Source organism: Haliaeetus albicilla, chromosome 22 (genome assembly GCF_947461875.1).
Source record: "Haliaeetus albicilla chromosome 22, bHalAlb1.1, whole genome shotgun sequence".
Lineage (NCBI taxonomy): Eukaryota > Metazoa > Chordata > Aves > Accipitriformes > Accipitridae > Haliaeetus > Haliaeetus albicilla.
In genome coordinates this window covers 26385688-26399550 of record NC_091504.1, presented here as the reverse complement: position 1 = coordinate 26399550, position 13863 = coordinate 26385688, and the positions used below count along the sequence as shown (strand labels likewise).

At 39.4% G+C, this 13863-nt stretch overlaps 1 protein-coding gene across 4 annotated transcripts in view; it reads right to left on the bottom strand.

Annotated features, from left to right (window-relative positions):
• KCTD5 (potassium channel tetramerization domain containing 5) overlaps window positions 1-13863 on the bottom strand; it is a 40378-nt gene that overhangs the window by 20560 nt on the left and 5955 nt on the right. For 2 of the 4 annotated variants that reach the window (XM_069810624.1, XM_069810625.1), the window contains exons 2-5: window positions 5837-5945; window positions 4607-4698; window positions 3377-3472; window positions 137-253 (exon numbers count right to left, since the gene is read on the bottom strand). In XM_069810624.1, the coding sequence (XP_069666725.1) occupies window positions 137-253; window positions 3377-3472; window positions 4607-4698; window positions 5837-5945 (414 nt within the window). The remainder of the gene's footprint in view (window positions 1-136; window positions 254-3376; window positions 3473-4606; window positions 4699-5836; window positions 5946-13863) is intronic. The other 2 variants (XM_069810626.1, XM_069810627.1) reach the window with 1 other exon arrangement.

Here is a 13863-nt window from a genome sequence, read left to right as displayed (position 1 = left end):
ATAAAAGCCAGTCACAAATACACACAAATTACTATGTGCTGTACATCCAGGAATAAAGTGGAATGATTTGAAAGCAGCAGAAACGCAAGGAGGCCAAGCATATCAGTGTGAGGGCAAAAAGAATGGTGTGACACACCTCACTGCAGCATTTCTGGAAGCATCTCTCTTCCCCTTTCACTTCCCGTGACACTATCAGCAGATACTCTGACTGCTGGGCCCGGCCACAGCTGTACTGGGAACCTATACTGACAAGCTGAAATAACCAATCAAAGCAAAACACAAAAAGAAACCTTTGTAAAGCTGAAGCACATACCATTATCCAAATCGTACAAATAACAGATGAGCTCAAACGTTCAGGTAACATTTACTTGCCACTAGAACAGGTTGCTATCAAGCTACAACTTTCATTTCAACATACTTAAAATTTATGGAGGCAGTTGCAAAGCCCTTTGTAATTTCAAGGGAAGTTAAGAGTTACTGATAGTACGTCAGAAAACTTCCCATATCACTGTGGTGTAGTCAACTACTCTGAAAAATATAAACAAAGTTTGGTGCATTATGAAAGTGAACATTATTTTCCTGTCACACTTGCCAAGTGCAGAAGGTAACGTCGATATAAGACTGGAAGGTGTTATGTAAAGCAATATATCAAGCCTGGGCATGAAAGAGCTTCATCTTGTTCCAGATGTTGATAAACAAAATATAGCTAAGAAAACATATGAAGTCAACTAGAGGAAAAAAAGTTGAGTGCTCTAAATTGGTTTTAGAAGGGGTAATTTACAGAAGATCCAAGAAAATAACTGGCATGGAAAAAATTGTCTGTCTTGTTCCCATAAAAATCAGTACCAAGAACTCTGTTCACACTTGCGTAACATCTAATAATTCAGAAGTTCAGAAAAACCTCAGCTAAATTTCTCAACTTGTCATTACAGAAAATGTTTTAACTTAATAATGCATGGCAATTCCTAGCCCATTTAAATTAAAGCATAGCCTGTCAGTGCACTTGAGAAAGATTAGAGCTTTAAATTAAGTGTGAAGAACTAGACAATAACTGCCTATTCTGAGTAAACTGGAGATTACTAGTGATGAGAAGGCTCATGAACAGTAAATTTATTTTTATCTTGCTATTGTTATGTGAATAATTTTGAAGGCAGCAGCTAAATACCTTCCTCCTCATACAGTGAATATATTTAAGACAGCATTATGGTGACAGACTCAGGTTACATTAATCATTAAAATTTACATAACTGACACACCACTGCTGTCTAAAGCCTTTGTATGTAGCAATTTTGTATAGCCCAAAGTTTCCCATTATGGAGTATTGCCAAAATATTGTTTTTTCTGATTGCCTGAAGAGGTAACAATTGAAGCTAAAAATCATCTCCAAAATAACCCACTGAAATCACAAAAGTGGGGTAGCACAACTACTGGCAGTAGTTTTTGGACTGGAACTGATTGTAGTATTCTACCAGCAGTTCCACTGGTATTCTTTGGAAAAGTGCATCAACACATCTGCCTAAGTGCACCAGAAGTTTAACACCTTCCACTCCTATTTAATCACCACATTCAATTGTATTTTACAAGAAAATTTCGAAATGTTAAGGGGAAAGTAATATTTTTTTATCAAAAACAACCACTTAAACATGTTATATGGGGCACAGAGCACAAGGACTCTCAACCCATAGGAATAGTACTCCTCTGAAAAAGCTGATGATTCTTATCCCACCAATGATAATACGTACAAAGCATGGTAGGTGCCACCGCAAAGACTGCTTCTGAAGGAAGCATGCTGCTGAGCAACACAGGTTTAGAAAAGATAAAAAATTACAGAAATGCTACAGTGTTCTCAAATCTTAACAATAAAACTGTTTAGATTATACAGAATATTCTAATCATGTTTCAAGTGAACGATGTCTGCTAAAAGCAGGTCTACAATACAACCAAAGGAGAGAATGGCCTAGTCTGAGGTAATGAGAAGCTGAGTATTATGAGACCATACAGCTGTTGTGTTTATCTACTTCAAACCATGTGTCCAAGAGACACATGGTGGAGGCAGTAAATAGGGAGAAATCTGGATGAAACAAGGACGTAACATTCAAGAAAACCACTGGAATTTTCCGGTTCTAAAAGAGTTTCTAATAGTTCTTTCAGCAGTTGCACTGTCAAAGCAGTATTACTCCCAAATACAATACCCCGAAGAATACAAGGCTTTAGGACAGATAAAAGCCATAGTATCATTTAAGCTGTCAAAAAGTAAAGAATCTCTGTTTGTAATGAAAGCTAGTTTCTCATGACAAAGAAGAATATCAAAGAAATTTTGCCCATGCACTGGTCAAAAACCAGTCACGTGCATTAAGTGAGAGCTTTTTTCAGGGACTTAAACACTCAGCTTCTGGCATGCCAAACAGCTCTGGTAATACTTGAGCCAGAGAACTGAAGCACAAGAAGCTTTCTCTGTGCTGGTTTAGTTTATTCGATCACAGCCGTCTCCATGACACCAGCACCTTACACATTTCATCAAATATAAGCAAAACTTTCTCTTTTACCTTTGTGTGCTGTACTTTTTTAAAATGTTGCTTTGCTGTGTTATTAGAGTGAGACTGCACAGGTTAAGAGGCTTGTGCTTATTCCAATCTCTCCTACAGTTGGCACCAGACACTGAAAAAGATGCTGGTGGCTAAGCACTTTGTCTCACTCCTGAGTTAACAGATTCATTGCTCCAATGCAGTTTAAATATTCTGGTAGGTTAGGAACACGAAGGATGAAGAGGCCACGTAGTTAGTTTCTTACTTACAGAGATGAGCAAAGATAACAGAAAGATCATCTTGCAATTTTACAATGTATTCTTGAATGTACACACAAAGCTATTTTTACGCAGTGCAAAGAATGAAAACGTTCACATAGCTCACACCTATCCAGCTTCACATCCGCACTGGTTAAGTTCACTCTCTTATGCGTATCAGTCCTTTATCTGAAGAAGCATTGTTTGGGCCTGACAAACATTTATCTCCCAAGCTCATCTCTTTTACCTGGAGCTCTTTATATCTGACCTACCATTCGTATAAACTTGTATTAGTTAATTTTGGTTTATTCACCCTTCAAATGCTAGTGTATAGGCACTGAAGAATTACATTTCAAGCATGATGTAGATGTTTTTATAGAAAGCTACATTTATCTCCTGGAAAGCTACAGTTTTTTGTCCTCTGACAAATAAGAATACAAATACCAAATTTTAATTTAACCGTGTATCTTTATCTATCCAATTTCTGAAAATTAGTGAACTTAAAAAGATGCACAGAATTGACTTTATACTCCTCGTTGACATAACTGAAATTTTAGAAGACTTTGTAATTATATCCCATATGGTTTTTTTTACCTGTTCAAATTTCCAGCCATCAGACATTGTGGAAACCATTTGAGTGAGTTCCTCTTCCTGGCACTGCAGCACCCTGTACACATGTTTGACTGGCACCTTCAAGAAGAAATATAAGTTGCTCAATACAGCATGGAATTCACTATGCTTGTGACTTGTCTAAAGTTGCCCTTATTCTTTAGAAACGGTAAGCAACACCACCTTGAACAGCCTTTTTTTTTTTAAAAGAAATCTCACCTGTTCAGAATCACCTTGCAGAAGACTCAATGCTTCATGAATGTTTCAGGGACTGAAAGTGCTACTTAACATTTATAACAAAATAATCTTAAGACTTACCTATCGGTCCATGTGGTGGCAAACCACATTATTCAAAATCAAGGTTGAGGTTCTGCAGAGGCCTACCTAACTTTAAGGTCTGACCATATATTTCCCTGTCAAAGTTTCCCATCCAAAGCAATGAATAACTAGGACCATTTCAGCTGAAACCCTTTAGAAAATGCTGTCAGAGCAAAACTCTGTTATCCCACAACCCGGCTTCAAAAGAAATTTGGCAATATGAGTTTGTAATATCTCCATGAAGACTCAGTTATCAGGGAAGACCAGAGTAGCAGAGTTAAAGAACAAACTTGAATACTTTCTTCAATTAACAGTTGCTCTATCATATTCACTTCCATAAAGAAATATTCATGAGCTGCTATGAGAAGAGGCAGAGTCTTCTCAACTACCAAGCACTACAAATAAACTACTTTGCTACAAAAGCATATGACAGGAGTTAAACAGCATCTGTATGTACGCTGTATAAACATACTGTATAAACAGCAGTTATACCGTAGTTAGGCGAACTCATCATATTCAGAGTATTTAAATGCGTATGAGAAAAATCTATACTACAAAAGCTGTTTTCTAAAATAACTATTTCCAGAAATGATATTATAACAAATTCTACCATTACCAGACATTTCTGAACAATTCTTTAGAATGTTTTCAGCTTCTGAACAAGAACTGGAACCATATGTCTGTGCCCTTTGTAAGCAGACTGGCAGGTACTGGCAATTAAGAATATTAATCTTTGCGTACTAATGGTTCCAGCTCAACCAGTGATGGAGGCAGCCATTCAGTATCTTGCTGGGGAAGTGAGCAATTAAGGGGGGGAAAAAAAAAAAAAAAAAATCAAACCCACCCACTGCTTGCCCTAGAACAAATAATCAAAACCACACTAGAAAACAGCCTCACCTGTGAGATTTTGCTGTCTCTTTCTCTTATTTTGTCCTTTACCAGTTTTATTAGTGATGTGATATTGTAGAATTCAGCCTCTTCCAGTACACCTAGTATGAGAACATTTTTCGGAAAGAGAACGTAACCAAAGATTCCAGGCCAAAACCACCAACCAGTTCCTAAGATTATCTTCTCTACAGCTATAGAAAATGATTTATTTTGCCCTAGGAAAAGTTCATTTACCAACCTAACGATTCTGGCTTCCTTCAGGCACGTGTAGTTCAAAGTTTAGCTCATTCTGAAAAACTGTCCAAAAAAAAAACCCCTGAAGAAAACTGATGACATTTCACATACAGAATGAGAGGCAGGAAACAAAAAAAAGGGGCTCAAATGCCATTCTATAGCAGACTGATGGACCACCATAGCTCAGGCCCTGCCTCAGGCTGGAATACGAAAGAGAAATTCAAATAGTCCTACTGAAAAGCTCTGCAGCTGCTAGTGTGCAGAAAATTTTTCTTCTTGCCAGTTGAGATCTTAGACCCTGAAACAAAAGCTTAAACATACATACTACAAACTGCTCCCACTCACATGTTCAAGTCTTACCTGTTCTCCACACATACTCTGTGTTTAACAATGCACATGGAAATTATATTTCACATTATTTCCTGCTAATATTGTTAGACTGTATTTCTCTTTGATCAATTTCTTCAATACCTTATCAATACAGTTTTAGTACTGTATGGTTTAAAAGAGTCATCCTCTATTAGGGTAAAACTGATATGAATTGGGGACAGGGAGGGAGAAGCTGGGGGCAGAATTTACTCTTCAAGAGCATGTTCCACACAACTGAACATCCCAGAACTTCACTCTTATTTTGCTTTACATCTTCTAAAGTTTGTTTCACAGTCAGTATTATTTTGCTTGAAGAGGACTAAACCCAAGTATTTCACACAGTCATACAGGAAAGATACAAAATTATATGATAAAAGGCATCTCCCCTCATGTTTGAATATTTATGTTCTATTTCCAGCTGGGGATGGGGGTTGTGAAATCAGGAATCACACTCAAAACACTCAAATAACAGCATATACTATAACAGCACAATAACTATCACCCTCACTTGAACCAGATTGAAATGCTAACACTGATTAAGATTTACCATCTAATTGTAAGTTACTTTTGGTGACTCAAAATCAGTGAAAATAATAAGCAAGTGACAAGAAAGCAAGAGATTTAGTAACATCTTACCTTCCTCAGCTAGGTCCTTGTTAATAACCAGTTTCCCATGTCTGAGATAGTTCAGCACTGGCCCAAAGTAGGTCGGGTCTCTGTCTATTAAATAGGCACCTGTTTCATCCTAGATTAGAAAACAAACAAACAAAAACAAAAAAAACCCCAAAAACACCACAAAAAAACCCAAACCAAAACAAAAATCCCAAAACACCACAAAAAAATCCCAAACAAATAAACAAACAGAAAGGCCAAAAAAAACCCCACAAAGATTTAAACATCCGATCAGGAATTGCAGGCTAATATTCAGCTTGACATCTGAATAGCAAGCAGGTATTCAGACATAGCCACATCCCTTGAAGCCAAATTTACTGAAGACATTAAAAGGAATTCAACAATGTAGTTGTAATTATATCAGACTGGTCACTCAACTCAATCATGTACTGCACAACTTCTCTTACCTGATCAATTTCCCCCAACCCTTTATCAAAAGCTTATCAACATTGCTAGCATGAAAGATCTAAGCAGTAAGTGAGAACACCGAAAATTAAGGTTAAAAATAACACTTAAACCCACAAAACTATCATTTTGTTTGGAAACCTGAAGAATCAGAACAAAGGCTACATTTCAGTGAGGTTCAAATACCAGCTTGCTTTTTTTGTTTGGTTGTTGTTGGGTTTTTCTGTTGGGGGGGGTGTGGGGGTGTGGTTTCTTTTGTTAAATTAAAGGCAAACAAACCTACCTTCTCTTTAACCTCAACACTTTGTTCTAAAACTTTTGGTTTTGTCTTAGCTCAGAGAACAGCTGTGTACCAAGCCAGGGTTGTATGTGCATCTTCTAAAAAAAAAAAAAAAGTACACTGAAGATGCAGTTCCTACCTACCTCACGCCAACAAAGAAGGGATAGATCAAACTAACTGATGCTCAGTTTACAGAACACAGCACAGCATTTTGTGGAATGCAAAACACTGTTCAAGAAATTCACCTGCACAGCTGATATTCTTGACAAAGAGAAGAAGGAGCAAGATTGGTCTTTCCTACATGACTTAGAGTCTATGTGTGAACACCTGTGATCAACGCAGTACTGACATACTTTGCGCTGGCCAGAGGTCCGAGGAAGATTGATAAGACACGTCTAATAGATCCACCGCTCCTTTCTACTATCAAGTGGATCACCAACAGTATTAATCCTTTACTACCTAAAGTTTTGGTGCAATAGATATCCTACAGACATATACTGGAGAGATGTGGCAGCACCCCAAATACTTTTTTCGTTTTTTCTTATCTTTAATATTCTAGTAGTTTACAGGAGATACTAACAAAGCATCGCTACCAACAATCCTAGCTAAATTTGAGTCATTCTCTCCCAAAATTACATGTGACAGTCATACATGTTGTATCACCTGAAAAAAATTCTACTGACCCAATCCTTTGCATTTGGACATTACTGCTGATATGTAAAGGTTTGATTACTGAACTGTGATACCTGAAAACTCTCTCTACTTAACAGTATCTGAAGTTCCTAAAATGTTTCATTGGAAGAAAGATGGTGGATTTATTTTCAGGTACATGGATTTAGTTTCTGAATAACTGTGCTCATCTAACCAGGGTTGGTAGAATGTAGAAAGACCACAGCCTGAACTACAAAAAACATAAACATCTTCCTATAATTACAAGCTAAATGCTTTACACACTTAGACACACTGTCATGTTAGAAGAACTGAAGGGGTGTTATATTTTATATAAAATTAACTGTTCAAAAAAATGCTGATATATTAAAATGTGCTGTCAGTTAACCTAAACTCAGAGCAGACAGTGCTTGGTGAAGTCTAATCACAATTTCTTCTGACCTAAACTCATGGTCTCACAGAAGCAAGACTATGCACCAAAAACAGTAGATAGATGAGGTGCATAAAATGGTATATTTTTCATGTTTCACATTTAAATATATTTACATTACCAAAACACTTCAAGAATGAACAATTTACAGATACAACCCAAAGAAATTAAATTAGCTGACAACCGTATGAATTATAAGCTGAAAAGTATTATTTAATACAGAAACAGAAACCAGTGAAGTTGGAAAGGAAGACCTAAAATTGATAAAAAGAAATGCTGTTTTAAAGAAAAAAACACAGCCTTTGGTCATCAGTTGAACTGGAACTGAATTAAGAAACATATGGGCTTAGAAAACTAGAATTCCTCCCATTTAAGGGAATTAAGTCTCTAGAAGCAAGCTTCTTCAATGATTATTGTATTCTTTTACCCTACAGTGTTTTCTCACATCGCCCTCCCCTCTGAAGCGATACTGGCCGCCAGCTCTACACCATTACAGAGATAGACAGGTGGGTCACAGAAGCAAAATAACTAGAAGCTCTGAATGAAATCTCAAGTAACAATGGTTACTTCACTCCTTACACAAAAGGCCTCAAAAAAATTAATTTTCCTTTTTTATTTTTTTATGGACTACAGTATCTGAAATTACTCCTACCTGAGTAGATTTCTATATACTAAACAAGCTTCCAGCAAAAAAACAAAGGGAACAAGCTATGTCAGACCTTCTCTTTCAACTTCCACCTAATAAGAGGTCACCAGCAACCTGCATTACCTGAATTCAGTAGCCTAGCATGCACATCAGAGCTTATTATTAGCACTTGCACCACACGTGCTTTACACATACTGACAGCACCCACTCTGTGAAACATAAGATAGAATTGCTTTTATCTTCTGCCTGGTTTTAACCATTTTCCTTATCACCCACAAACTTTTTTCCATTCTATCATTTCTCATCCCATTTTTTTCCTGTTACACTCATTCCTTTCCTAGCCACTATCAAGTTTTCTTCATTACCAAATTACCATCTAAAATCTATAAAAATGCTTAAACTTCATACTGATAAATACAAATACCATACCAAACGCATGTATAATATAACATATATGAATAAAGTGCCATCTCACTACTGTCATAGTTTACTCTATGAAGCCTTTCAGCCAAGAATGTGTCTTCAAAAAATAATAATAAAGAAGAAGAAAAAGGAACCCAAAGTCTTATAATTTATGGTGTAATAGTAACTTTTTTTCTTTTTTACATTAGTAAATATCAAGTTAGAGTTTAAGAACTCTGGCTAAATTCTAACAGTGAGCAATCCAAATTCTGTCAATAAGATTCACTCTAGTATGTAAATTCCATGCAAAATTATGAATAGATTGAACAATTCAGAGTAACTGGCCACTTGCTTACCCAGATTACAGACATGGAGAACATGCATTAACTAACATTCTTCCAAAGAGAAAGATGTGCGTCTTGGACTTTGACCTTACAACTCAGGTATGCTACAGACTAGTGCCAGGGAGTCAAGACCCAAAACGTAAAGCATTCAGTAAAGAATATTGTAACAATATGCAAAGAATGCACAGGCAAAAGAGGCACAACAGTTACTTCCTAGGCATCTTCCTACAGAAAATGCCTACTCACTCCTCCTTTAGAGTGAGCTGCCTGATTATCCTTCAATGTACACTAAGCACCTCATGTTGAAATCACTAAGAAAAGCCGATTACACAAGATCTTTAAGGATATTTATGTAAACATAAACCCAATACAATTTGACACAGTAATGTAGTTATCTGCTCTACCTAGAACTCTCAAAATATGGTGCTAAGTCTTTCCACACTTTCAGAATATCGCCAGGATTGGCTTCATCCACATGTACATGAAAACACATTGTATTCTCATGTAATTAGCATTTTGGACACTCCTTCTAAAAGAAACATTATTGTTTTATTGTAAGATAAGAATAATAAATTGCACTTCAAATGTGATCATCTAGACAGTTTAAAGGTGTAGCTACAGTTTGCGCAGACATATCTGAACTATCTTTAAGCTTGCTACCTTGGATATGAATAGACTGTGTTGCCCCAGTGTGAGAGACTGAAAGAGTTAATGTCTCAAACATTGTGGTGGGGCAAGTTCTGCTTAAAGACAAACCCTGCACAGCAAGGAACCAAGGTGAAAAGCCCATCAGCTCAGACATCAGCAACAGGAGGGGGAGGGCGTGCTGGAGGGTACAGCTCCCTGTTCTGATACAAAGATCAAACAATGGCCGTGTCTGCAGGGAAGGAGAAGTTACTCCCCAAAGGACCCCCAAGCCCAAAGGCTCACAAACTGTTCATTAACCTGAGGAATTTGGGTGCCCGCCCGAAGGAGGGGCAAGGATGATAAAAGGACACAAACTGAAGCCCCGGGTGCGCAAGCCCACCGGAACTGGACCCATTGGCTGACTGGGCCAACGCTAGACCCAGGACCGGTGAAATCTTTCTCTCTTCCTTTCTCTCTCTGTCTTCTTCTCTCTTCCCTTTTCCTTTTTCACAATCCCTACACCTCATCCGTTTCAAGATATGAACCGTTGACCAAGTCTGAGACTAAGAGTGGATCCAGCTGCCCCTGGGCCCTTCTCTGAGGAGGACTCTGGAAAGCAAGGGGGTCTGCTCTGAACCTCGTGACTCAATGGGAGGGATCTCCTTATTCCCTGAATTGATGTATATGGTTACACGGTTTACAGAAGTAGTCTTATGCCAATTCCTGTTGTGAGAAACCCTGCCACCTACTAACATGCCTCCCCAGTTCAGTTTGCTTTTGTCATGAATAAAATCTTTAACTGATCGTTTGGTGTCCTTTCACCTTAATTTAGCCCGAGGGAATTTCGAATTAAAGACAACTCCCTGGTCTGTCCAGTCTGGGCTGTGACACCCAGCTATGCTATCTCCTCTGCTAACTAGTTAATTAGGTTTCTACAGGCTTTGAGCAACTTTGAATCTTCACTGACACAACTAATGTGGGTATTTCGAAGCCATTTCCCAAGTTTCAGGTGAATACCACAAATGCCAGACAAATCTATATTCTAACAAGGTCTCAGTTTTCTCTCTTGTAGATATATTTTATACAAACAGGTGTTAATGTTTACCAGAACAGCAGCTGAAACTCAAGTTTCCTCTTTATTCAATATAGTCACATCACCCCACATTTTAACTCCACAGGTGTTCCGTACAAATTTTCCCACTCTTTGTAAGGATACTCAAAGAAAATGCTCCAGTTCTTTGTGCATCCAACACAAAAGTGCTAATTAACCACACAGGTGTTTGTATCTTTACCCAGTTCTATTTTTGTATTACATTCTTCTCTCTACCAAGGGTTTTTCCTTCCTTGTCTGTAAGTCCTAGACCTTTTCCATATCTGCTCCTTTTTATGAGGACACCATTTAAAAGACAACATTGCTGAGGTACAGTGAAGGCTGCATTTGCTTATTATCACTCTCCCACACCAAAGTTAGTCCCAAGTTACAAATACCATGGAATTTTAGAGGAAGCCTAATAACTTGCTCTTAATTTTCGATCACCTGGTTCAACATACCAATGAAAAGTCAGTGTAGCTCACAGTCATATTCCTTCTTTCTTAAGAATCAACCCTAAAGCATATCTACAATCCAGCATTCATGGAGACAGGAGACTCAAAACGCACATGTATTTTCAAAGAATTTGAAAAAACATTGCCCAAAACATTTAAATGATATGTATTCCAGTCTTAAAACATTTCCACTTCAATTTTTATAGAGACTGAGGCTCAAAGGAATCATAATGAATACTTAGCCTGATCTTCATTTAAAACATACATAGGACTAAATTTATTTACAGTGAAATTTAACCTTTAGAAAGTAGTGGTGAAACCTAACTGTTTTGTGCAAGCCATTCTAATAACTAATTACTGTCACAGCTTTAAAATATGTACTTTCTAGCCTGGATATCTATAGTTTCACACTTCCCCAGCTGGATCTCACAATACCTTTGCTAGACTGAACAGGCTTCACCATTAGATTTCTATTCTCCATGTACGTACTTCTGGACTGAGAAGTCTCCTTAAACTCCTTGCCAAAAAAAGTTTTTCTTTATAACCTTCCACCACATCATATTTCATCTTGTGACTACTGTCCAAGTTCTCCAATTTTTGAAGTGACCTTGCATTGTGGATACCAGAATCAGGTAGAGGATACCAGTAGGACTAAAAAGTAAGACTAAATACATACATCTCCCTAATCCCATTTAACATTCTCCCAAAGAATTGCATTAATACACTAGTTGAAATGTCAGAAATTTATTTCCAGTTAATTATCTTCATTGAGGTCAAAACTAGACTGAAGACTTTTCCAGAATGGACACACTCAGAATCCACACTGCCAAGCTCTTGGTTCAAAGCTGTGCGCTCTAACATGGACATAGAATCATCTAGGTTGGAAAACACCTTCAAGATCGTCGACTCAAACTATCATCCATGCCCACTAAACCATGTTATGGAGTACCCCGTCTAGGTGTTTTTTTAATACCTCCAGGGATGGTGGCTGTCAACCACTTCCCTGGGCAGCCTGTTCCAATGTCTGACAACCCTCTCAGTAAAGAAATTTTTCCTAATATCTAACCTAAATCTCCCTTGCCGCAACTTGAGGCCATTTTGTCTCGTCCTGTCTCCAGCCACCTGACAGAAGAGACCAGCACCCACCTCACTACAACCCCCCTTCAGGTAGTTGTAGAGAGCGATAAGGTCTCCCCTCAGCCTCCTTTTCTCCAGACTAAACAGCCCCAGCTCCCTCAGCTGCTCCTCATACGACTTGTGCTCCAGGTCCCTCACCAACTTGGCTGCCCTTCTCTGGACATGCTCCAGCACCTCAATGTCTTTCCTGCAGTGAGGGGCCCAAAACTGAACACAGTACTCAAGGTGCGGCCTCACCAGTGCCGAATACAGGGGAACAATTATCTCCCTGCTCCTGCCGGCCACACTATTTCTGATACAGGCTAGGATGCCGTTGGCCTTCCTGGCCACCTGGGCACACTGCTGGCTCATATTCAGCCGGCTGTCAACCAGCACGCCCAGGTCTTTCTCTGCAGGGCAGCTTTCCAGCCACTCTTCCCCAAGCCTGTAGCACTGCATGGGGTTACTGTGACCCAAGTGCAGGACCCGGCACTTGGCCTTGTTGAACATCATGCGATTGGCCTCAGCCCATCGATCCAGCTTGTCCAGATCTCTCTGTAGAGCCTCCCTACCCTCAAGCAGATCAACCCTGCCTCCCAACTTGGTGTCATCTGCAGACTTGCTGAGGGTGCACTCAATCTCCTCATCCAAATCGTCGATAAAGATATTAAACAGAACCGGGCCCAACACCGAGCCCTGGGGAACACCACTTGTGACCCGCCGCCAACTGGATGCAACTCCATTCACCACAACCCTCTGGGCTCGTCCATCCAGCCAGTTTTTCACCCAGCAAAGAGTACGCTTGTCTAAGCCAGGAGACGACAGCTTCTCAAGGAGTATGCCACGAGAGACAGTATCAAAGGCCTTGCTGAAGTCAAGGTAGGTAACATCCACAGCCTTCCCCTCATCCACTAGGCGGGTCACCTGGTCATAGAAGGAGATCAGGTTGGTCAAGCAGAACCTGCCTTTCGTAAACCCATGCTGACTGGGCCCAATCCCCTGCTTCTCCTGGACTTGCCATGTGAGTGTTCTCAAGACAAACCGTTCCATAATCTTCCCCGGTACTGAGGTCAGGCTGACAGGCCCGTAGCTCCCCAGATCCTCCCTCCAACCCTTCTCGTAAATGGGCATCACATTGGCAAGCCTCCAGTCCTCTGGGACCTCCCCCATTGACCAGGATTGCCGATAGATGAGGGAGAGCAGCTTGGCAAGCACCTCCTCAGTACTGCTGGATGGATCCCATCTGGTCCCATTGATTTGTGAGTGCCCAGATGGCATAGTAGGTCACTAACTATTTCCTCCTGCATTAAGGGGGGTATATTCTGCTCTTCATCCTCAACCTTCCAGCTCAGGAGGCAGAGTACCCTGAGGATAACTGGTCTCCCTATTAAAGACTGAGGCAAAGAAGGCATTAAGTACCTCAGCCTTTTCCTCATCTCTGGTGGCTACATTCCCCTCTGTATCCATTAAAGGATAGATATTCTCCTTAGGATTCTTTTTACTGTTAACATATCTGTAAAAACATTT